The following is a 26,491-nucleotide window of genomic DNA, read 5'->3' on the forward strand; positions in this document are numbered from 1 at the left end:
TTTTGTTTGACCTTTTCCACAGATCATCAAATTTTAGTTTGTATTGTCATCATGTGGAAATATTTTCTTTTCAAATTTAAGAGCAATTTTTCTAATCTCAGTGAATTAAAAAAAATCTCTTCTATATCAACTACTTGGTTTTTCACTCATTAGTTTGGAAAGATTCATTTTCATGTACAACACTGTTTAATTTACTGTAATGATTTTATTTGTGAAACCTTTTATTTCTGTATTATTACCTTTTTTTGTTTTTCTTATTTTCCATGAGGATACAATATTTCATTAGTCAGCAGGTGTGAGATGGGGGAAAGAATTCTGTATAAAAGTCACCAGGCATGAATATGACTTTTGCATTTTCAGCTCCTTGGCCACATTTTCTTAAAAAAGTTAAAAGTCACTTATATTCCTGGAGCCCAAGTTCCCTTTTCTCTGAAGTTGGGCTGATAATGCCTTGAAGCTGTCAAACTCAAAGACTAATAAGGGCCAAATAAACAAGGTTTAAGTTTATGTGGGCCGAAAAAAAACAGAAGCTTCAATTTTCATAGAAACGTAGGTTTATTTCGATAGCGACATGCTGAATACAAAGGGCTGAAATAAATGAGTAATCATTAATTAGTATTTGTTGTTGGCCCAATGTGGCCCATGGGCCGCAAGTTTGACATGCTTAGACAGCTCACTCCTTCAGTTGTGAGGAGCCAGTCAAGGCGCCTATGTTGTGTAAAATGCAAAGAAAGCATCATGGTATTTTTCCGTTTTTAATTTTTAGTTATCTTATATATATAAAATAAAGGAATATGCAAATTAGCCAGGATGCCATAATGTCATGACCGAATAGCAGGGACCTGAGGCTGCATGGCTCCTGGCTGGGGTGAGGGACCTCAAGCTGCATCCCCTACCCCACGGGGCTTGACGGGGACCTCAGGTCGCGCCCCTCACCCAGCGCTACTTGATGGGAGGCCTCAGGCCACGCTCCTCGCCGGGCAGGGCTTGATGGGGGACCTCAGGCCACACCCCCAGCGCCAGGCCAGGAGACCTCAGGCTGCACCCCCTGCCCGTCAGGGCTTGACGGGGGACCTCAGGCTTTGCTTCCCCCCTTCCCCAGTGCCGGGCTGGGGGACCTCAGGCCATACCCCCGCTCTGGCGCCGGGCTGGAGGACCTGAGGCTGCGCTCCCTGCCCAGAAGGGGCTTGATGGGTGAGGCCGGCTGGGTCTGGGTCTCCTGCGTTTTCGAAGTGTGTGTGGGTGGTGGGCGGGGACTTGACTCTATGTCCCGCGGTGCACCACAGACTCTGACAGGAGGCAGATTTTCATATACATTTTACTAATTTTCTTCCATCTCTGACATTTCTATTATAGAGAAAGGACAACTAGCAATATTAAAATATTTCCTCTAATTAATTCCCTTTTAATAAGTGCACGAATTTCGTGCACTGGGCTAGTAGCTGTAGATAAAGAATATACAGAATTGAAAACTGAATGTTATGTCAATGCAAATTTGACTGTTATTTGCTTCTGTTTTTTATGCTTGTATGTCAGAATACAGAAATGCACATACATACATACATACATACATACATACATGGGATTACATTGTGTGTAATATTTTGGTCCTTTTAAAATCTACATGTCATGAGAAATGTTTTGCTCTTTTTCTTGATGCATAATATTCCAAGATAATCATGCCACTACTTAGGTTGTCCTCACTTTTTGTTGAAATGTAGCCTTTTTGCTTTTATTTCAGATTCTTTCTTGAGGGTATATTCCAGAAATTGGAATACCTGGTTCAGAATGACCGTAGAAGACTAACCTTGACTTGCTTGGGACTTGGTGCTTTATTCAGTTCAGAAAGGAACCTGGGGGATGTTTGTGGGCTGAGGTGCAGTGTGAACCTATTTCTAGACTAATGATATGATGGTGGTGTATGCAACGAATTGTAAGGGTGAGCACCTTGCAGCTACAGCTCTCTGATGAAATGGTCTAGTCTAGTGTCATTATGTAGAAAGAGAAGTAAGGTTTTCATAGGGAAACTAGAGGCTGGGCGCAAAAAATTCGTGCACTGGGAAGGGGGGTCCCTCAGCCCGGCCTGCACACTCTCACAGTCTGGGAGCCCTCAGGGGATGTCTGACTGATGGCTTAGCCCCGCTCTCTGTGGACATCCTTAGTGTTGCCGTGGAGGTGTGAGAGGCTTCCGCTGTTGCACTCGCCAGCCGTGAGCCCGGCTTCTGGCTAAGCAGTGCTCCTGCGTTGAGCGTCTTCCCCTGGTGGTCATTGTGCGTTATAGCAACTGGTTGTTCCACCATTTGGTCAATTTGCATATTAGCCTTTTATTATATAGTATTAGTGAAGTCTATGAATGACTTATGACTTTGAGAATATGATCATTAAATTAGGAAAGAGGTTCGGTCGATAGAATTAGGGTAGTCTGGAGGAGACCATTAGTGAGGAAAGATCATGACTATTAGACGTGTTTTAAGGTGTCTTTCATTTCAGACAAGAAGTGCCCTTGGAAAGGCCATGAATAGACAGCCATCTACCATGAGGCTATGTGTTGAAGCCCACAAAATGAGTTATGCTTTTGATATATAACTTCATGTGAATAAAAGTATCACTCTGAGAGGGTGTGAGCAGGAACAAGAATTGGTGATAGTGAGAAGGAGGAAGTAATCAGAAGTGGTTTAGAAGAACCAGCACTCGAAGTAGGTTATTAAAGGTTAAGCAAGCAGTAGTGAGCAGTCTATTCACACCTTCCATATATAAAATGTGATTTATTAACAGATGTTTGTTTGTATTACACTTGAAAATATATCAGAAACTATTTTAGAATAATGAAAAGATGCAATTAATTGTCTTAATAAACACTCATGGATCAAATTACAGTATTTGGTACATGGCAGTTGAGTTCCTCTGTTTATATTTTCTCTTCTGCCCACGATATAGTGATTACTTTGTTTGTTGACTTATTTACTTCCTAGTTTTTGCATTGAAAGGGCTTGGACTCAGTGATATCCAGAAGCAGTCATCTTTGGCACCTAGATCTTACTCCTTATTTAGAAAGCGAGACTGATTCCAGATCTACAGCAGAGAGAGGACACAGGGATCTTGGAACACCTTGTGCTGGGAAACGGAAATACCTGGACATTAAAAGGAGAGATGTCAAAAGGACATAGTAGCCAGCCTTAAAGGGTCTCCACTGGCCTATTTGGGGGTAGTTTAAGAATTAAAAACCATAATTATGGTAATTTATTATAAAACATGGAATAGAAATGAAAATTCAAGAGTCCATTAAAAATGCTCTTGAAGGAGAGTGAGGGTGTGAGAGTATCTAAGACAGATGGGAAAATGATAAAATTCTTTATAGAAGAAAGCCAGCTGATAAAGGTAGGAGGAATGAGAGAATTAGAACACTCCCATTTTGCAGTCCATGATAATCATCAAGATGGTCACCATTTCTAATTAATGAGCACTAGAACCACGGGGAGATGGTCATTAGAGAACAGGGCATTGACACAATGCCAGCTTCGAGCGACTACCTACATTCCTTGCTGATGTTTATCTTCAAAGCCAGTAGCAGAGCATCTCTGACCTGCTTTCATAGTCAGCTCTTTCTCTGACTCGTTTCTCCCTTCTTCCTCTAACACATTTAAGAACATTTTGAGTATACCAGATCCACCCAGATAATCCAGGGAAATTTTCCTATTTTAATGTCAGTGGGTTTGCCACCATCATTCCCCCCTACCATGGAACCCAGCAGGTTTCAGAGATTAGGGTGTGGACATCTTTCAGGAGCCACTGCTCTGAAAGTGATGTGGAGTAAGTCACTCGGAGAATGCACTTACCGCAGTATGAAAATCTATAACTTATCCATCTTTTATAACTATACCATTACATGTAAAACTATAGTATAAGAATAATCTATTCATTACGGTCATTTTCAGAATGGTAATATCTTATTAATCATAAAAAAGACATTATACAAAATGGCAAAATTTTCTATATATTTTTAATGGCAAGTGACATTTGCTCTAAAAGCCAGATCATGTTATTAAATAGATTTTTGTATATCTAGAACTTACATGGGAAGGGGATTGTTATCATTCTTCATTATTTAATATTCTGCTTATACTTTCTGTTTCAGCCTTGTGGACTTTGGCACATGAATAGACTGCTGCTAATAAATAAACACTAAGTTGTTTAGCTTGTGCTCACAGAAATTCAATGGCTTTGATCGACCAGGATTGTTGATTTTAGAGGAGAGGGCACTTTTCAATTTCTAGATTTTGGGTTCCTACTCAGATTCACAGATGGCAAGCAACTACTCTTCCTGCTAACATTGTGCCCAGTTCTGGAGGCACTGGCCAGTGGGAATAAGGACATTGGCTGTAGTGATTATTTCTTGAACCCTTGAGCTTGGGGTGGTTAATAGCTAAAAGTAGCAAAGATTTATACAGTGCCTAGAATGTGTCAGGTACCATTCTCTGCACTGTGCAAACATTAATCTTGTAACCCTCATAACAGCCCCATTAGGTAGGAACCGTTACTACTGTCCCATTTTATGTAAGAGGAAACCAAGGCACCTGGTTGAATGACAGGTGTGAGTTTACAGAGCATGTTCCTGGTGGGACCTGGTTGGAAGCCCAGGCAGTTTCTGTCCATAATCCTGCTCCTGCCACATTGGTTCTCTCATGCATTCATCTTTCATCACAGGGATCAAGGTAGGGACCACTGGGTGGTGTCCTCTGTGGAGCACCTGGGTTCTGCACTCGGGGGAGCACCCAGGCCTTTTGAAGAGACCAGAAAGGAAGGTAGGGATTGAAGGGGGGTGGAAGGTCCAAAGGCCGATCTGCAAGATGCGGCCACAGTGGGCTCTGTCTTGACTTTGGGAGCAGGGTTTTTGGTGATGTGGTTTTCTGGGCAGATTTGCTTTTTTGTGGGACTCTAGGATTTAGAAGGAGTCTAAATGCTTTGAAAATAATATTTCTTTTAAAGGTATGTTAAAATTCAGAGTTTAGAATTTTCAATTGATTAGGCCATTCTTTCTCCCAGTTAGGTAGAATTATTATTTTTAATTTAGAGATTTATGAAAGTCAAAACTATAAAGGGCAGCTGTGGGTTTGTGGCCATATGAATGTGATTGTTCCTGATTCTTTTTAAAAAATATATATATACTTTTATTGATTTCAGAGAGGAAGGGAGAGGGAGAGAGAGGGGAACATCAGTGATGAAAGAGAATCATTCATCTGCTGCCTCCTGCATGACCCCACTGGGGATCGAGCCTGCAACCCGGGCATGTGCCCTGACTGGGAATTGAACCGTGACTTCCTTGTTCATAGGTTGATGTTCAACCATTGAGCCACACTGGCTGGGTAATTGTTTCTTACTCTTTGCTTGCTGCTATTACTTGATCTTGGGGACCTTTATTACTTTTTGTTGCCTCCTCACCTTGGGGATTGATGTAAACAGAAATAGGTATCTAATGTAAATGAGTCAGAGTACTTGTTCACATTGCAATGCTCTTCACATAGGTGGGTGGTGGTGTTTGAGGTGATGGCTTTGTCACATGGCATCTTGATTTTCTAGTTTGTCTTGCACACATCACCTACAATTTCATTGGTGCTGATCTGTGTATCACGTAAGGTGCTGCCTGAACTGGCCTAAGGCACACATGCTTTTGGAGTTGAAATCCTGAAACTGTTCTTTTGCTAGATGTTACCGCGTATGGCATGATTATAAATAGCAGTGCTAATATTAGCTATGATTTATTAAGGTGACTTCACCTGCCCCTCATTCAACATTGTATTTGCCTTATTTTGTTTCATCCTCACAAAACTCACAGGAAGAGTTGCTTCCCTCACACTTGAATTGAGAAAACTGCCACTCAGAATGTCCTCAGTGTTCTCAGTTATAGGAGTCACAGCAGGCAGAGCCATGACGGGACACCGCCTTTGCACTGGCTCCCCCACACTCACTGTCTGCATGTGTCTGTGAACTACTCCTCAGGGACGAGGGTTGCTCCAGTCAGCCCAGTGTAGCAGTCTTTCCAAGTTAGCTGGGGGGGACAGGCGGCCACGAGTGGGGTTGAGGTGACTGTTTTATGTGATCCTCAGGTTGCCTCTGCCAGCCAATCTGGCTGCTTGTTGGTTTGTGTGTTTGTTTCCTGCTTCTTCAGCAGTGACTGAGGACTGTTCACTCTGTGTACTGACAGGTAGCTTGGGACCTGTGTGGCTGTGGTGTGGAGGGGACCAGTGGGACAACTGTGTCAGTTACTCAGCAGAGGAAATGAATGTGCTGATATCTTTATAGTCTTACATCATAGTCTTAAATTAACCTGTTTTTAGACATTTTTTTTAAACCTATGTGTTCCTGTCTTTAGATTTTTTTCAAGTAGTTGGATATTATATCCCATAGGCCTATCTTTAAGGAGCATCTGCCCTTTTCAGAGAGAAGAGGAAACAAATAGAAAGGTAGCAGAAGTTCACGACTCATCCTGCTACTGCTCCCTCTCTTTCCTCTGATGCTAGAGACACAGCCTGTGCAGACCTGATTTTGGTCCCCGAGTTAAACCCTGATATAGACAGAGTAGGGTTCAGGGACTTCCCAAATGCCGTGGCTCTAGGTGTCTGTTGCCTTCACATCTCTCTAATTGCATTTACACTGGTGCATTTTATTTACCTTAATAGGTCAGTCAGATAATCTTTTGTGATTCTCAAGTGGAAATAATTCCACAGTGATAAAACCTAAGCAACTGAAGGATGAGGTTTATATTACACTAGAGGCCCAGTGCACGAATTCGTGCACAGGTGGGGTCCCTTGGGGTGGTCTGCGGAGATCGGGCCCTAGCTCACACCCCCAGCCTTGCAGCCCCGCAGTCCCGCCTGGCACCCCTCCTTGGCCTGGTGCTGCCCCCTCACCTGCTCCACCATCCTGCCTGTGGGGCGATTGATTGGGGCCGGTTCCCGCCCCCGCTCCACCCTCCGTCCGGCTCCCTCAGCTCCTGGGAGCCGGTTGGCAGCCCCACCCCCGCCGCTGCTGGTCACCATCTGCAGGACCATCGATCAGGGTGATTGAGTTCTCGCTCGCACCCGCCTTGGACTGGTGCCACCTGCTCACCTGCTCCACCATCCCAAGGTCTTTGTCCCGCTCTCGTCGGGGCCCATTGGGGCCGGCAGCACCTCCACTGCGGCCTGCTGCCAGCACCATGTTGCCGACTCCTGCCATGTCCCACGCCGCTTGCTGGTGGTCAGCGCACGTCATAGCGAGAGGTTGAACTCCTGGTCTCCCAGTCGAACTCCTGGTCAAACGACTGCCCAAGGGGACAATTTGCATATTAGGCTTTTATAATATAGGATTGATGTGCAGGAAAATTTATTTTAAAATTAGGATATAAAATATGAAAGTTTTGTGCTGAAAAGTAGAAATCTTAGCTGGGATATAAATGTTATTACTGTGCTGCTCTTTGACACCAAAAACAGTTTTAAGTGATGTTATTTCAGGCAATTATATATACTTGGAAATCAATCATATTTAAGAAACACTGTTTTTTATTATTTCAAGGTGTTTCTTTAGGTTGTCAGGCACTTGCCAGATGGATAGCTTCAGAGAATACATTTCTAGCCTAGGTTTGCCCTTAAGCTCAAGACCGTTGATTTGGCCTCCTGTTAGACAGCTCTCTTGGATGTCAGTGGCTTCCTTATGGAATGTGTCCCAGACTGGCATTCTCCTTCAGAGTAGCTTGGTATTTCCAAGCCAAAACCTTGAATGATTTCTTTGCCTCCCCATCAATCCAGGTGGAAATTGGGTTGGCTCTAATCACAAGTATATATCTGGAATTTGACCCGATCTCTTCACTGCTAGGCCTTGATCCAAGCCACTTTCATCTTTGCCTGGATTATTGCAAGAGACAGTTAATTCGCCCCTCTTTTCTCACTCTGTTCTCCTTTCTCTCTTCTCCTCTCCCTTTCCCTCTAATTTAGGAATCTGTTAAAATGTGAGTCCGACATGTCTCTCCTCTGTTCTGATGCCTGCGAGGCTTTTCTTCTCTCTCGGGGTACAAGCCCAGGCTGTCATGGCCCATGACGCTGACACCCTCACTGAGCCTGCTGCTCCTGTTCTGCCCTGCATCACGCCCTCTGAGACTGGGTCCTACAGGCCCACTGCCTAGGTCTCTGGGTGCCCTTCTATGGGTTGCGGCTCCCTGCTGTTGCCATGCCCAGCCTCTTACCCTCTTACTCACAAATCACATTCCTGAGCCACCCACATGTAAAATTTGACCCCCCGCCCCCCCCGATAGTTCAGAGCTTCCTTTTCTAGTTTTTCTCCTTCCACTTATCACTGTTTAAGGGGCTCTCTGTTTTCGCTTTGTTCTTGTGTGTTTCCCTCACTGGGCTTTCCGTTTTCTGAGGCAGGGACTTTGGATTGTTTGTTACTGATGCCCTGCAGCTGCTGAGAATGCTTCTAGCATCACGCAGGTGCTACTGCGGACATGGACGATCGTGCTGCGGGTCTGCCCAGTGTGTGGCAGCATTAGAGCTGCTCCATCCGGTTGAGAAGCTATAGGGCATGGAAGGACAGCTCCACGAAGGCCCCACTTGGTCTGATTTCCCACTTCGTAAGCGCTCAGTGTGCGGGGGACAAGGAGGGCGTGGGTGAAGGCAGGAGCAGAGCTTTTCTGATTTGGGATTATTTTTGTCTTACTTTTCATGGTATCTAGATTATAAATTTTCCAAAACAGTGAGTATGTCAAAAATATTAAAACAAATCTATGAGGATGGTAGTGAAGGTTAGGCCACATTCAGTCATGATGTGTTGGCGGTATTGTGTCCATAGAGGTTGGTGAGTTTATTTTAATTAGCATTCTATGATTGCTAATCCTAAATCACACCTGGTTTAGGATTTTAACTGAGAGGATATTGAGAATTTTACATTACTCATGCTTTCCGTGGACCAAATTTAAAGAATTTTTACTTACTTTAAATCACATTTTGGATGGATAAATATTTTGCATTTGACTATAACTTCAGTGTGTTTTAGGATTATAAATTTCCCCCTTAATATCTACAACACTTACTTAGTGTTATAGTTATTCAGTGGGATCATGTAAGCATCTTCCATTAGGTGGAAGCTGTCCCTCCCTGTGTACTTTGTTTGTTCCCCTGTGCGGTATCCTATTTTTGTTTCAATTCTTAAAACTTAAACATTTTAACTAATTTTTTTTTCTTTTTAAACTGCACTGCATTTTCTAAGCTCAAGTCTCTTAAATTATACTTGCTCATGTAAATAAGCTGTGCTTTGCAACTTTGGGTTCTTAACCTTTGCTCTTTGCTATTAGCTTTATGCTTTTTTAATTATAGGAAAATAGAGGACAGTAGGGAAGTTATGACTTAAATGGACTGTTGTTATTACTGTATTCTTTCTTAAGGAAATGAAAAATGTTATTTATTTTGTCCAAATCAAGCAGAAACAAATAAAGGATATTTTGTACTGTTATTTTTGCTAACCCGTTAATATCATCACAGTTTGATTCTTCATATATAATAATTATTTTTTCATTTTAATGATTGGTGATGTGATCAGTTATTTATAGTTGCCCATAGTAATTATATATTAGATGGAATATAATGAACATTATTTTCAGTGTATAGAGATGGATTATTTGAATAATTAAGTCATAATCATTTAAAAAATAAAGATATATTATTTTAGCCACAAAATTGAGGTCCTATAATATTGTAGGAAAATAACCAAATCGACCATACATAAAAAGAAAAGAAGCAGTCGCAATTTTAGGAATTGTTTCGGTTGTGGCTTTTGACACATCTCTTCCAGAAGGCCACAGTGCTTCACAGTCTCACGAAACCCGTTTGTGCAAACATGTCCAGATGAATTCAGTGTTTAATGTTAAGAATCTTATAACATGCCAATTTGATTTGTAGTCCCTCATATCATAGAATGCTAATTAAAATCATATTTTTGCATATGTCATGCCTTTCATGTACATATGCAAATAGATTCTGTTGCCTTTCAGCTACTAGTAATTAACTTTATGAAGGACAGCTGTAATACATAATTAACAAAAATGTTTGCAAGCCCTTTTACACTGAAAGTTACAATAGTAAAATTTATTATTTTGCTCATGAAGAGAGCCATTTGAATTTGATGCTTCTGAGGGAGATCTAAATTGTTTTAAATAATCACAGAATGTAATTAAATCGATGTTGTACCATATTCAGTAGAAGAATGTTGCTCCATGCACTGGCTTCAGATTCCTGTCCATTTCATATCTATGTCAACAAAATTGGATTAAGTGAGCTTATTTGTGTATGAAATAAGATAGCATGTCAGGTAATACTCTTTTTTTAGTGATTCATATGTTCTTGGTACTTCAGCACATTTTTTTTTTTTTTGCCCGTGCTGCAGATACAATAAACATTTATATCATTGTTAAAAACCTCTCTTCAAATTATTATCATGTTTTTAAGGCAACTCCATGAAGGCTATTCATTTTGTCTTTTACAGTCCCTTAAATATTTAATAAAATGACATTTTCTGAAATCATCTTGTGATTGAAGTGTGGGATCAACTAGGGGGCAGTGAATGTTATTACGTTGAAATATTGCTTTCTCTTGCTTCCTAACCGACAGTGAAGACAATGACTAAAAAACTAAAATCATTGTTTTGGTCACATTACTATACTCAAATAAGAAAATGAACCAGTCACTTAAATGCAGTTATTTCTGACTTCCAAATATTACAGTAAATTTGATCTGTATGCAGATCTCTGTTTAGCAAGAGTGCCATTGTAATGTGCATTATGTTACATCCATATATACATGTCTATTTTTAAATACTTTTTGTACATAATTCTAGCAGAGAGTCAAGTTTTATAATTACTGTTATTTTTTTTTAGGGTTGCTTTTGTAATGAAGAAGCACTTAAATACTCATCTGCTAGGCAAACATGGAGTTGGCACCCCCAAAGAAAGGTAATTTTCATTCATTTTTAAAATCAATGTATTTTCATTTCAGAATTTGTTTAATAAGGTGACTTCTAGAATTTTTTCAAGTCTGTTCACATGGTTTGCATTTGTGGTACTCTGTTGTTGAATATCATGTTTTATGCCCTTCTCCCCCCAAAATGTACTGCCATATTAAGATTTGAAAGGATTTGAGGAACTTTGAGTTTGTGAATTTGTAAAACAACCTTCAAATAGAAGAGTTAAATTAGAGGGAATTGACCTCTGCTGATACATTTGAATGAGCTAAAATAAGTATGTAAGACTACACTTTGTCTATTTTCCCCTGGTATTTTTATTTTGAGGTTTTAAAATAACATTTTTGAATTCTTACTGTAGAATTAAACATTGCTAATATTAAAGAAATACATCTTTGTCATTCCCAAAATAATACTACAGTTGCCATGTCATGAAAAATAACACTGTAATTATTATGTCGTCAACTGCCAGGCTTTCTTTTTTCTTGCTACTGTATCATAATTAGCTTCATCACCTAGAGTTAATCGTATTATGTGAGCTGCAGTATAGTAATGTCAGCTACCAGGTGAGCATGGCTACTTCTGAAATTTTTAAATCTTTAACACCTGCAGCCAGTCAGACCCAGGGCAGGTACTCTCACCTTCCTTCAAAGATATCAATATTCAGCTTTCCTCAAATCCTCCAAGATGGTATCAGAAATTCTGGACACTCCTGGAAAGTTGTTTGTTTTTAATACTCTTTTAAAATGTCAATGATCATGCAACTTATTCTGTCACACTATATCCTAGGGCCTCTTCTGCCATATTTTAAAAGTTTAATTGCCTTTGTAAAAATTTAAAATGCCCTTAAAGTATTTTTTTATGTTTATAAGGAATTTAACTTGACTTTTCTATTGGAGGCATGTTATTTTCTTTAGCATTTTAGTTTGGACATGACTGCTGTGTCAAAAAATGGGATGTCCCATATGTTTACTTTTTGCCTTTGGTTTTTTATATTTTTCTTTATGACATTTAATTTGAGTCAAAATATATTTTGAACATATCCTGGATGCACTATTCTTGAAATTCAAAAAATTCTATATTATTTACATTATAATTTGTGACTTATGTTTCATGATTTCAAAGTTATGTTTCATAAGTGTTTAAGAAGTAGAAACAAAACATTTTTAATTACTAGATTCTCATTGCTTTCACGTGGATTATCTCAATTAATTATTCTATGACCCTATTAGCAGTGTATTATTATTCTAGTTTCATAGGTCTAAGGACTGTGATTCAGGAATATACAATTTTTTATTCAATATCTCAAATGTTAGAATTGTTATTTTTCTTACTCCAATTCTACTGCTCTTTCTTCTACTAATTATATTATCTTACATTGAGAATCTATACATATCGGTACTTAGGATGTTTTGTTCACAAATAAATTTGAATGAAAACAATCTAGATCAGATAGCTAGTAAAAAGAAAATACTTCCCTACTGTATAACTAGTATACATTTTGAACTCAACTATGTATTATCTTATACATATATTTATCCTCCAGGCACTTCAAAAATAGTAGATGTCATATATATGTTATGGTAGAAGTTTGGTTTTTCCCTTTATCTTTTCCTGTACACTCCAGGAACACGCTCTTGCTTTCACCTGTTTCAGTCCCTAATACATAAAGGGAGTCTAAAAAGAGGCAAGAGAAAGATTTCATGTTTTCCTCCCCTTAGAGATATGATATTCTTTTTCAGCATCCCTGGCACGATTTTTCTCCTAAAATCAGGAAATGAATATCAGATGGGGAGTACAACCCATCTTCTGGGTTACTACCTTCTGAGTAGTTCAAGTTTATATAAACTAAGTATTTTAGATTGCATTGCTTTTCCTCTTAAAAGCTCTGAGCTGCAGGTTACTTTCTGTTTATGGTACCTGTTTATAATATGACATTCCCTCTTATGCATAGAAATGCTAAGTTCAAATGCCAGGACCTCAGCAGCAATATAAGTTTCCAGTGGACGTCCATAGCTGGAGAAGACTAAGGCTTAATTAGCAGCACCTAGCACAGTAAATGCCAAAAGGATCTCTCCTTCTAGTCCCCTTTCCTCCATTCCTTCTTGAGGAAATCAATGCCTTTTAGTGATTATAGGAAACAAAGAAACTACCAGCATGCTAAACCCTCACTTTGGGCATAACTGTTCTCTAAATTAAGTTAAACATTTTTTTTCTTACCTATTTAAAACATTATTGTCTTGGCTATAATTTTGCAAGCTTGCTATATTTTAATTTCTTCAGGAAAGTTTAATCGGTTTATTTTTTATGTTTTGAATTTGATTCTCACCTTTTATGCATTGCATATTATAGCAAATAGTAATAGAAGTTAGCTAAATAGGCTGTGAACATTAAATTAATAATGCATTTTGTTTGCAAGTATTTAGGCCTTGTGCTTTGACTGATGTATGCAAAAATGATAATTTATTACAAATCAGTTCATATACTTACACTATCGTTTGATGAACCAATAAATTTTCTTAGCGTGACTGTGATTAGCAACAGAAAACTAAATAACTTCAAATATTTTTTTTTTGACACCAGGAACTCCAGAAGTGATGGTTTGTGTAAGAATATACTTTTATGTTCCTTAATTTGCATGAACTTATTTCAAGGTCGTGCATTGCCATATTTCAGAAATATTATACACTTAAATGTAAATAACTAAATATAGCCAAATTCACATTTTAAAATAAACTCCAATTAATTTTGCAGCTTTACTCTAAAGTATTCCCTATTTTAAAAAAGTAATTCTCTTTTCGTATAGTAAGACATAGTATCTTTATGACTTTAAAATCATTAGCAGAAATCTAGAAAACGAGCTTCTGCACAGTTACCACGATTGAAACAGCCATGATCAGTATCTCTGTGTGAAGGCCAGACTGTGGAGAGCGCTGACATTGATAGTTCAGCACTCGGGTATCAGCTGGCTGTGAGTGACCATGTGAATTGGAGGAGGGGAGACGATCGCTCAGAATCTCTGACCTTATCGCTGCTTCTGTGGTGTCAGGAGCCCCTCAGGAAAGGCCACACTGGCAGCATCTCAGGAACAAGGCTGACATGCTCTTGAAGCCACTTGTACCAGGAAAGTGTTTTAATTTTATTTTTTAAAGAATAGTTTATTGGTTTTTAGAGAGAGAGGAAGGGAGAGGAAGAGGTAGAGAGAAACATCTATGTGAAAGAGAAACATCTATCTGCTGCCTCCTGCACACCCCCTACTGAGGATGGAGCCTGTAACCCAGGCATGTGCCCTGACCCAGAATTAAAATAGCAACCATTTGGTGGATGGGACGATGCCCAACAAACTGAGCCACACAGGCCAGGGCCTAGGAAAGGATTTTAAAGTGATGCCTGCATCAGAAAGTTTAAGAGTTAAATGTTTTTACACAATGAAAAGAAATGCACTTGTTTTTCTAGTTATTAATGAATATCCACATCAAAACTTGAGTATTTTTTTATGTGAAACAGTTTCTGGAGGAGCCTATGAAGGTTGTGTGTCTTATTGTCAACATAGCTGTGGGTTGTGTTAAGGCCCCTGGGCTGGCTCAGGGCTGGTGTTTTCATTCAGGGGCATGCATTTTCCCCAGGCCTCCTTCAGATGGCTTGGCCCTGTCATTGGTGCTGGCTTCTCCCCTTTTATCAGACATTTGGGATTTGGGATTGGTCATCTTTCTTTATCAGTACCTTTAATCTTACTGAGAAGTAAAATCTTTCCCATGCAGTCTCATATGTACTAAATATCACTGAGTCTTACTGTGGGACAGAAATTCTGTGTCTTTTAGCATTGATCTGGTCTCCTTTTTCTCTCTTTTCTCAAAACCTTTATATTTATACTAGAGGCCCGATGCATGAAAATTCATGCAAGAGTAGGCCTTCCTTTCCCCGGCTGCTGGCACCAGCTTCCCTCCGGCACCCACCGGCACCCGGGACCTGGACTTCCCTCCTCCGGCCACCCACAGGCACCCGGGACCCAGGCTAGCTTCCCCCGGGCCGCCTGCAGGCACCTGGGACCCGGCTGGCTTCCTTCCGGCCCCAGCTTCGTCAGGAAGGACGTCCGAAATAATGTCTGGTCTAATTAGCATATTACCCTTTTATTATTATAGATGTAAAATTGTATGGAAGTATCATCAGTGTTTCCTGTTTTTCAGTTTAGATGTAAGCCTCACCCTTTTTCTTAAAACATGAAAATCCTAAGCCTATTCCTGGGAAAAGCGCATATACACGTACACACAGTTGCTCTTGGAACTTGGCTAGCAATACTTTGTGTTGATTAGAAATTTAGGCTACTTTTAAATGAGAGAATAATACCATGTATAAAAACTCTGAATTCAGAAGAGACTGAATTCATAATATGACATTAACTCTGGTTATTGTCACTTTACTATCCATTTTAAAGAAATAATTTGCCTTTGGCTAAGTTGTTATTACTGCATCTATTTCCTTTTATTAAAGAATCAATAGTTTTCCTCAATGTATGTTCTGTGTGAATTTCTGCAAGGTGAATACTGAGAGGAAGCTAAATCTCATGGATGCATGCATAGAGATATATTATTCCGTGTCATCTGTCCCTCATGTTAGTCACTTCCTGTTTCCTGGCTTCTGGCTGATGCTCCCCCAAATCCACTGTTTATATTGGTCTACACTGTCACTTCTTCCCTTACTCTGATGTTTGGCAATCTTTTCTTTTCATGATGATCAAATTTAGGATATTTTTAGGATGTTCTCTGCTTTAAAAAATACTTAAACAAGCAACTCTGTTGAGCCAAAGTGGAGGACAAACATATCAGTTCTTTTCATCTAGGTTACTTATTTCAATGAGAGGGAGATTGTTAGATTTTAATGACTTAATATTGCTATTGCATGAGTGTAATACTGTCTTTCTTTTATGTTCTCCCTTTTCTCCATCCTTAGACAGTATCCAGTTTACAAATAGGATGCTATCGTTATTGGACATGGTCTTATTGTGGCAAAGTGGGACTGAAAAGGCAGATTGCCTTGCTCAGTAATTACCTTTACATGGAAAGATAGGAAAAAGTCACATCAGTTCAGCTAGCCAAGATTATTATTTTTAGAAAATTTACTTCTATATTTTCCTGGATTAAACTGACAAATTATTAAGGAACATAGGAGATAAGTATATATTTTTTTACCAAAGTCATCTTGTCAGCACATAGGAAGTATTTCTAAGTTTAAATGGATAATTTAGATGTTTTGCTTTATGACAATCGTTTGCTTCCTGAAATCGCTATTTTCTAATTTATATTATAGACTTTCTAGTGAACATTAACAAAAGTAAGTTCCAGTGGTGTAGAATTCTGGGACCTCAGCTCCTCCTTTATTTGTTGAAGTTTCCAGCTCGATTTTTTGGGGGAGGTGTTTGGACCTCGCACAGGGAATTCGTGGGGCTCATCACTGAAGGGATAGAAGCCCTCTTCATGCTCATCAGTCCATGGGTTCCTCAGCTCCCATAGAGAATGGCCATCCTACCTGGACTGCCTGGGTCCTGTGTATTCCTCAGATGATTTACTTTACTGTCAGGATACTGATTCCTTCCATTCATTTGTTAATGAGAGAGAGGTCAGTTTTATTATTGGATTAGGCCCATCACTAGGGGGCTGCTTTCCTTCACTGCATTGTTTTTGTTTTTTTCCCTCCAATAAAACTGATTTTGTACTTAGTTTATATGATAATGACTTAAATTTAAAAAGTAACCTTATAAAACCCATATATTTATTGAAAAGGTAGTGCTCAGGGTCCTGCTCATGTCATATCATCCTGTGATTCAAGATTTCTCTCTAGTCTTTATTCCAGGAAAAGGTGTGCCTTTAGGAAACAACTTGTCACTTTGGTCTTGTGTTAGCACCGTGGTCGGCAAACTGTGGCTCGCGAGCCACATGCGGCTCTTTGGTCCCTTGAGTGTGGCTCTTCCACAAAATACCACGGCCTGGGAGAGTCTATTTTGAAGAAGTGGCGTTAGAAGAAGTTTAAGTTTAAAAAATTTGGCTCTCAAAAGAAATTTCAATCGTTGTACTGTTGATATTTGGCTCTGTTGACTAATGAGTTTGCCGACCACTGTGTTAGCACATCGTGGATAAAATTGAGTTTTCATCTGTGTTCACTGCTGAGAAGCTCAGTGCCAAAACTGGAGTCCACCTCCAGAAAGCAGGGTGGGCTTCATGGAGGGGTTTTATTTCCTACTGTTATTTCTGCACCTATCTCTTTTTCCCCTTTGGGAAATTCCCATTTCATACGCGCGATATTTTGTAACAACCTCACATAATTCAGGGGAAGTTTTGCAGTGGGAATTTTTGTAAAGTAGGGTCAGTATTTGTCTGGGAGTATACATGTCTTCAGCCATGTAGTATTGGGGGTAATGTGTTGATCAGTGTTAGTCCCATTATGAGGCTTTTAAAAAATCGTCCTTGCCCACTGTATGAAAACTTAGTGTATTTCTTTGTATTACTCCAATGCTGCTTTTATTTGTCATGATTATCTGTTGTTTGAAGAATGCTTGCTGAGCAGACGTAGCTAGTGTGTCTCCCCAGCAAAGATGGGAGCACTGTGTGCCTTGTACTCCAGGTGCTCGCCCTCCAAAGTGACTGCTCTTCTGAGTGTATCACGGGTGTGTTGATAAAATACCATATTTGCTACTTAAAAAGGGAATTCTCATGATAGTAGTAGAGGGATTTTAAGTGTTAGTAGTATATATGTGTTACAAAAGTATACGATTACTTTCTACTCTAAGATTCATGCTTTAATTTTAAGCCAGCCTTTTTTTGAGCATTAGTATATGATTCTTATTCTTTAGAAGTTATAGGTTGTTATGCAGTTATCCATAATATATAAAAAACAACAACACAATGACACAGAAGAAAGTTTTAGAAGAGGGAACAATTAATCCTCCTTAAGGGATATTCTAGGGAAGCCAGTAAGGGCCTCTCATTTATTCTTCCAATAAACCTTTTCTACATCTACTCCTGTTACTACTGTGTTCCAACATTGAGATGGTAAGTAGTGTCTGGAGATGACACAACCTCTCTTCTTGTAACCCTTAGATTTCTAGTTGAAGGGTTGAGGGTAAGGACTGAAAGATAACACGCATATAAAGGAAAAAGCATTTTATTAGGTGTCAGGCTCTGATGAAAATACAGGGGGGTGCTGTTCTAGAGCATGTATGGGAGAGGTATAGTTTAGGATGGGTGGTCAGGAAAGACCTTTTTAAGGGGCTATATTTTAAATGGGACATGGAGAGCAGAGAACACAGTTGGAGTCTTTGAGAAGTGTGTGACTCGTGGTATCCTGATCTAGTGTGCCTGGTGTGACCTGGGGCACCTGACTCAGAGGGTGTGGAATAGGTGAGGAACTGATTCCAGACTGTGCAGGTTTAAGAAATGGTCTCCAATGGGGCATTTCATTTAGTGGATGTGGGAAGGATACGGATGAGCCCGGGAAACCCGGTTGGAAACAGGCTGAGAAGATCCTTGAAAGCTGCATTGGTTATTTTCTCTGTACATTAGAGGAGCCAGCACAGCCTAGAGCTGGTTTGGGATCCTACCCCTGTCAGTGTAGAGTCCAGACACCATGGAGAGACTGGGAGCAGGTAGATGGTGGTGTCAGTGACATTTGCTGGGGATCTCCCTCCCTGCTCCCTAACAGACTGCCTGGTCCCTTTTGTTCCTTCAGAACCAGGCTCAGATGCTTCTCCCAAATTCCTGTTGCAGAACTAGCTGCAAAGAAGCCTTTTAATTATCCATTTGATTTTGTTAGACACATTCTTTTCCCGACTCCACAATCTATGTCTTTCTTTTTATACACGTTGTTCTGCCTCTTCCCCAGTGAACTCAAACTGTGTTCTATCTCCTGGTTATCCAACCATATTATTTTTTACTTCAAGTCTTAGTCTGATGCTCTGACTTCTAGGAGTCCCTGTCTTGTTTATTCCATCTCTAGTTGATTGTTTTTATTTTACTCCTGTGGAGTATATATAGAAATTCCTCTAGCCAATCACTACTGTCTCCTAACAAAGAAACCAAGACTATACCAATAGTGCGCATATTAGAACTCTGTCCCTAGTGCTAGTTCAGCGAGTTTTTAGAACAGAGATGTGTGCTTTAGTACTGATGATCCTTATTAAAATGACATCTTATCCTGTTGCTTTCTACTTCATTCCTGTGTAGAAATAGATAAAATTGAGTTTTGTGGAATTAGGAAACTATTCTTTTTCTAGTATGTTCCCATTGCTCTTGCAGGCAATAATACAGTGTTGTTGAATGTGAGAAGTTGATTTTTTAAGGGATTGTTTTCTTGCTATCATTTAGTCTAGTAATTCAATCAGGTCTTCAACATAGGATTATCTGTTCCTTTAAATTTTAAAAAAGACAATGAGTAAGTGATCCCAAATATGATGGGTGGAATATGTTAAATGTTCAGAGAATAGGTGTTTCTCCTGGCAGGCATCTAGAATATTTTTGTCTATTCTCTTATTTTACTTAAGTTACTTTTAGAACACTGGGCTTATACATCTGGACTCTGACTAAACTATGCCCTAAGCTCTTGTCTTTAATTCCCAGTCAGCACCAGAATTAAAAAGAACAAAAGCCTGTATGTTCACTGCAGCCTTCAATTATGGTTAATTACCAACTTTATACAGTTTCATTATATATACTGACTTTCTGTGAGAGGTTCTTTATATTTGTGATGTCTTGGTACTTGCTTATAAAAGTCCAAGATTAAAAATTTCCTGAGGAATTTTCAGAAAACTTATAACCTTTCTGAAATAATTTTTGTAAAGTTGGATCAAAGCAATTTGATCATCCATTTTAACAGAAGAGAAACAAGATGTTTACATTTTATTATACTACAGAACTCTTAATAGGAAAAACCAAGTACTTACATAGGTTATTCTCTGAGATATTTCTTCCCCCATTTTTTAGTCCTAGGGTCACTTGTGTAATAAATTGTGAGCTTAAAACCAAGGGCCAAAATATGGTGCTACTCTCATCCTTACTACCCACAGGAGAAAACAGGCAGTGACATTCTGTAGGAGATATGTGGATCTTGAGTTAATCTTAAGACAAAACGACCATCTTATATGTCAGCTAATTCTTTATTCCTTTCTAAAGAATTATGACACCAATTGATATTTACTGAGATATTAGCACCTCCTAATGTTGAGTTAGATGAAATCAACACTTAGGTTAGAAACAGTCAAATATTGGTAATTTCGTATAAGTCAACCTTATTCTACTTAGAGCTATTTCTAGCATATGATGTTAAAATAGAGATCCGCTTTTCTGGGAGGTAATCATTTCCATTGAGTTTTAATATAATCCAGTTCTTTCTTGTTTTGTGATAATGATTTCCTGGACATAGCCTGGTATAGTGTGATTTCTGTCTCAGCATCCCCGTTAGTATTTCGACTCAGTTCCTGCTGGAAGCCACACCACCAGTCTTGTCGGCCAGGGTCAGTGTGTACTTTCTTTCAAGGCCCCGATTTTGTCTCACTGTGGAAAGCCCTTCCTAGATTTCCAGTCTAGACAATCACTTCTTACCCAGAAGCCTGATGTCCTTTCCTTTTAGCACATTGTTTCGTTTTCCTTTTGTGAATGTGTACGCTCTGTCTCTATAGTAGATAGTTTCTTCTCTGTCTCAGCTTTCCAGAGGGTAATCAGCACTTGTGAATATTCATAGATTTAAGATATGGAATCTGCATTGGAACTCTTTTGAATGGATTTCTTCTTAGCTGGTCTAAGTATATGATTTATGATCGCATTATGAGAAAGGTCTTGCAGACAAGTGAAGTTCTACATAACTTTAATGTCCTGCTTCTTACTGGGGTCAACCTCGAGTGTGCTCTCTGTGTCCATGTGGCCTCCCCTCTCATCTGTGATGCTGAAGAGGACACCAGTTCTCGTTTCTCAGGGTTTGGTGAAGGGGACATGAACTGATAGTTATACAAATACAGAAAATTATACTATATACATAGCATTTATAATTAACAGAGTGCTTGTTTTTAGGTGAAAACATTAGTGTTTTGATGCTAAGGTATGCATCTTATATGTGCCCCCATTTCATGCTAGTCTGGTAGAGCAAAGAATTGTGGGAAACAGCAGATTCAGTATAGCAGGTTCAGTAGAACACATATATATTTTTTTTAATTTAAATTAGACACAATTTTTCTTTGTAGCTAATTATAAAACAATAATTTCCCCATTCATTCTCACAGTGCATTGTGGTGTTCACACTGTCTTTTTCTCATATGTATAGTTATACTAGAGGCCCAGGTGGAGTCCCTCAGCCTGGCCTGCGGGGATCGGGCCAAAACCGGCAGTCTGATATCCCCCGAGGGGTCCCAGAGGGGTCCCAGAGTGCGAGAGGGCACTCTGCAAAGTTGCTGTAGCTTGGCAGCTCCTCTGTTGAGTGTCTGCCCCCTGGTGGTCAGTGCGTGTCATAGCTACCAGCCAGTTGGCCAGTCGGCTGATCACTGGTCACTTAGGCTTTTATATATATAGATATAGATAACAGGCATATACCATATATTTTTTGGCACATAGAAAGATACAGACTTATTGCTGAATTTCATATCTTTTCAAATTTATGCCTTTGCCTTTTGAAAAAATATATTGTTCATATGATATAATCAGATTTGGAAGATGAAACACTTTAACAAAGGCATTATCCTAATATTATTTACTAGAGGCCCGGTGCACGAATTTGTATATGGGTAGGGTCCCTCTGCCTGGCCAGCGATCAGGGCCGATCAGGGCCATCTTGCCCAGTCCTGATCGGGGCCGATCGGGGTCAGTGGCCAGGGAGGGACCACAGGAGGGACTGCAGTAGGGATCCAGGGCATGTCTGGCCCCATGTCACCCAGTCCCAATTGGCTGGACCCCAGCAGCAAGCTAACCTACTGGTCGGAGCATCTGTGTGGCCAGCCCTGGCAGGGCCTCAGAGGAGAGCTGGGGTGACAGGTCACGGGGAGGAGGAGGGAGGGAGGGACGTGGAGCTTGTCCTGTGGGAGAGGCACTGGGCTCCTTGGCTATTCCCACCCAGCAGCTTTTCTAGGCCCCTGCGCAGCTGTCGTCCTCTGCCCCTCGCTGCCTCCTGCTTCCTTTCAAGTTTTGGACTCGGTTTCTCCGACTCAGCCTTGCCCCCTTCTCTGCTGCATTCCCGGGAGCCCGAGGCTGCCTCTTGGCCTCAGGCAGGCATGCCTGGCCCGTTTCCCCATAATGGTGCTACCCACTCTCCTGGATTAGTTGGTGAAATTTAACAAATAAAAAGAAGCAGCTCTGAAGATTATAAATTGTGCACTGAGAACACCACTGGCTGCCAAGGGCCGTGCAGTCCACGGCTCTTGGATCATGCGTAGCAGCCTCCTGCGCCACTCGATCCCTCCTGGCTCCTGCCCCCACCTCCCACTTCCCAGGGCTCAGGCCAAACCCTGGGAGCTTCCTGATGGCTCTCACCTCACACCTCACTTTCCAGTCCAGCCCACCAGCGCCCGCAGCAAGCTAACCTACTGGTCGGAGCATCTGCCCCCTGGTGGTCAGTGCGCATCATAGTGACTGGTTGAGCTGTCAAACTCCCAGCGAACTCTTGGTCAAGGGGACAATTTGCATATTAGGCTTTTATTATATAGGATAAGTACTCATAGTAATAGCACTAAATAAACATATTTCTAAGTTTCAGTGAATTCTTGAGATCCCTCTTTTGATCAAACAGAAGAAAAAAATGCTTGCATAGAACATAGAACATAGTCATGTAAAACCAGTAAAAGCTTAAGTGCTCTGTCTAAATCTGGAGGGCCCCAAAGACCACATCAGAGGTGGGGCACCTTTCTCAAAGAAGTTGTGGATTCTTCATCAGATCAATGAAAATCTCTCTGTACATGGAGCTCTTTTACTTGTGCAGTGCGATTTACTGTTCATAATATAGTTGATGTCTGAACGATGAGACAATTAAATTTCTGTGGAAATTCTGTATTGAATCAGACATGCTCAGAGACTACTGAGTCAGGCTCTTAACTTACTTAGCTGGTGATAGCACTCAGCCTTCAAGTCTCAGCACAGCTTTATTTACTGTGCTCTGCTTGTCAAAAGTATCTAATGCCTCGAAGACGTGATTAAAATCAAAACTGTTTAATCCAACAGATCCAACTGTTGGAGTTGATGAAAACAGAGAATGAAAAAAAATCAGAGAATGTAATCATTCTTAGCTGGAAATACAAAGTTGAGCTAAATTAACACCTGGAATGTAATGTTCTAGTTTTCATGTCTGATGGCAAGTTCATAGACATTCATTATATTATTGAATGGACAAATAAAATAAGACAGGGTCTCAGTTGGACCAATGATAACCAAAGATTATTTTTTACCCAATTTTGTGCCTTGTGGTCTATGTAATAAGACCATGATTTCCCTCTTTAAATGGCCCACATCATGTGCTCAATGTGAAGCAAAGAAAAGATGGTGTTTATTACTTTGACTAGTAGCCCGTTTGCACGAAGATTCGTGCAATAGACCTTCATTCACCTGGCTGCCTGCACCAGTTTTCTGCCGGCACCAGGGACCCAGGCCTTGGCTGTGGCCACCGCCTTCTGACTTTTTCAGGGTTGGGGCTTGGCCCCGGGCAGTGGCCTTGGGCTCAGCAGCACCCAACATCCTTGCTAAGGATCGCAGGAGCCGACCCCCAGTGGTTTCCTGCGATCCGTGCAGGCTGCCCACTGGTGCCCAAGGCCGGGAAAGCCTCAGCCCCAGGCTTTCCCGGCCTTGGGCTCTCCGCACCCAGCGTCCCTGCTACGGATCACAGGAGCCGATCCCCCAGTGGTTTCCTGCGATAGGTGCAGGCTCCCCGCTGGTGCCCAAGGCCCGGAAAGCCTCGGCCCCTGGGACCCCCGGGAGCGGCGGGAGGGGCGGGATGGGCACGGCCAAGCCCCCCCAGGTGGCCGATCGACCCGGAACCCCTGGGAGGGGCGGGAGGGGCCGGCCACGCCCCCCCAGGTGGCCGATCGACCCCCGGACCCCGGGAGGGGCGGGAGGGGCCGGGCCACGCCACCCCTGGTGGCCGATCAACTCCGGGACCCCGGGAGGGGCGGGAGGGGCCCGGCCACGCCCCCCGGGTGGCCAATTGCCCCAGGCACCCCGGGGAGCAGCGGCATGGGCCCGGCCACGCCCCCCGGGGTGCCGATCGCCCCAGGCACCCCCGGGAGCGGCGGCATGGGCCCGGCCACTGGGCACCGCCATCTTGATCTTCTCAACAGCGGATATGCCACCCGGAGTCCCGCCTCCAGCCTCCTGCCGGCCCAATCGTGGGCATAGCGGAGGTGCGGTCAATTTGCATGTTTCTCTATTATAAGGTAAGATTTGGGTCTCTGGCTGATACAGAAAGAGCCCCACTGAGTGAAGGAGAACACTGGTCTGCATGTTGAATAGATGGCTCTCCATAAATGGAAAACATCTGACTGCAACAAAAATGTCATTTGTTAGAAAATTGGTCTTCTTTAAAATGTTATCAGAAATAACAGTGGTGAACTGTTAGCTTATTTGGCTGTTTTACTCGTTTTAATTTTGAGAAAACTTTGATTTGGAAACTTTAGGAAGTGTTTTTCTTTGCATAATGTGAAGTTGATGTTGTAGGGACCCTCCATTACCCATGTCATCGAGAAACATTTCTTCAGAATGAGGACATTCTTAGGGGAGAAGGGTAATGAAGCCAACATGTGTTTCTCACAGATGGAGACGATGGCATTACAGAAAGTCATGTATCAGGAAGGAACAAGCCCACCAGGGTTCTAGGCAGCAGATGACTGACTTTGCATCTTTTGAGTCTAGATCAGGCTCCAATCTGAGAAACGTCTGTATGAGCTCTGTCCTCAGAGACGGAGACTTTTAATCCCAAGATGAAGGTTGTGACTTGGAATCAGAGATAGCTTTCTTTTCATATGCCCCATTTTAAATGACTATACTCTGCCTTAGAGTTACTTTTCTCATAGTTTCTACCACTGGTTTCAATTGTCTTTTCTGCTGACTGATACCCAGGCCCCACCAGAGTGTTCAAAGCACGGCTGGGTAGTGATCACCAAGCTACTGCTGTCAAGAGGGGGTGCAACTGTCTCCACACATGTGCTCTGGCAGGTGCAGCCTTCGTTATTATGGTTTGGGTTGTGGAGACTTAGGTTAATGTTACTTACAGTAAGGATGCTCTGAAATAAGAGTACAGGGTGTTTTTTTTTTTCTCATTGGAAGAATTCATAACTATATTAATGATTTTAGACTATATTTATAGAATCACTAAGAGTGTAAAGGTGGGTCACTATTTAAAAAAAATACTTTACCACCTTTAAGGAGGGAACGTATGTTCTATAGGGGTTTCTAAAGGTCTCAGTTCATATGCCTTGCAAATGTCAGCAGCTTGCTATATTTAATTTGCCCTAACATCAGGTAGCTTATTGCAGAATAATGAAGAATTTTGGATTTTAAAGGGAACCTTTAAATGTTTTAGATGTGAGAACAGTTTCAGAGAGACTTGCCCTAGATCATCTAGCTATTCAAAATGGTGGCAATTAAAAATGAACTGCACCCACAGAGTTTGTAATTTCTGCATCCTTCTTTGGTAAAAGGAAGCTAGCGCTCTTTAGTTCTCTCGTAGAGCTACGCTTTTTCACAGGTGATCTCTGTTAGCAGTGCACATAATGCTTCCTACCCTCTCAGCACTTTTAATCTTAGTAACTGCTGGTAAGGTATAAATCCTCCCCCCTTAAAGGTGCTTATTGATGAAGTAGACTACAGGCATGGGCAAAAGTAAGATGTGAGTACACTGAACACAGAGTCTGTTCTAGTATTATTAATTAATTAATTAATTAATTATTGTTTTTATTATCCTTTTTAACCTACTTTTGCCCACTCCATACATAAAAACCAAGTCAGAGTTTAATGAACAATGAATATTTTTTTTTTAGTCTGAAGGATATTGCTGTAAAACTTTTCTAGTGCTGAAATTTACAGAAACTATAGATTTTTCTTTCAGTGATAGTGTCATTATTGTTTGCATATTGTTGGGTTGTACAGTATTAAACAAGATTTTTCTTGAGGATATTACACAATGAAATAGTAAATTGAAGCATGAAGAAAGGTGTAGGAGTGCATGTTAGACCATCGGACTGACTGCAAAATATACACTTGCATATCCTATATAATAAAAGGGTAATATGCAAATTGACTGAATGGCAGAACTACTGGAATGCCCACAGCCCCTCACCCCAGTCGCCCCTGCCCCCTAGCGGGCATTCCAACCCCAATTGGGGGCAGGGCCTGGCCGGCAGGCAAACCACCAGCCGGGCCCGCCCCTGATCGGCTCCCTGCCCCAGCCAGCCCGCCCCCAATGGCTCCCAGTGCAATGAATTCATGCACTGGGCCTCTAGTAGTAACATAAATGTGAAGCCAAAGGAACTTGGCCGTTTGTAGCATAT

General features: G+C 41.1%; 1 protein-coding gene across 1 annotated transcript in view; it reads left to right on the forward strand.

Moving 5' to 3' along the window:
* The window catches only part of ZNF407 (zinc finger protein 407), a 398,590-nt gene that overhangs the window by 161,791 nt on the left and 210,308 nt on the right, over nt 1–26,491 (forward strand). Inside the window, exon 4 of the mRNA XM_079783559.1 lies at nt 10,904–10,978. Within this exon, the coding sequence (XP_079639685.1) occupies nt 10,904–10,978 (75 nt within the window). The remainder of the gene's footprint in view (nt 1–10,903; nt 10,979–26,491) is intronic.

Source organism: Cnephaeus nilssonii, assembly GCF_951640355.1.
Source record: "Cnephaeus nilssonii genome assembly, chromosome: 11".
NCBI classification, from domain to species: domain Eukaryota; kingdom Metazoa; phylum Chordata; class Mammalia; order Chiroptera; family Vespertilionidae; genus Cnephaeus; species Cnephaeus nilssonii.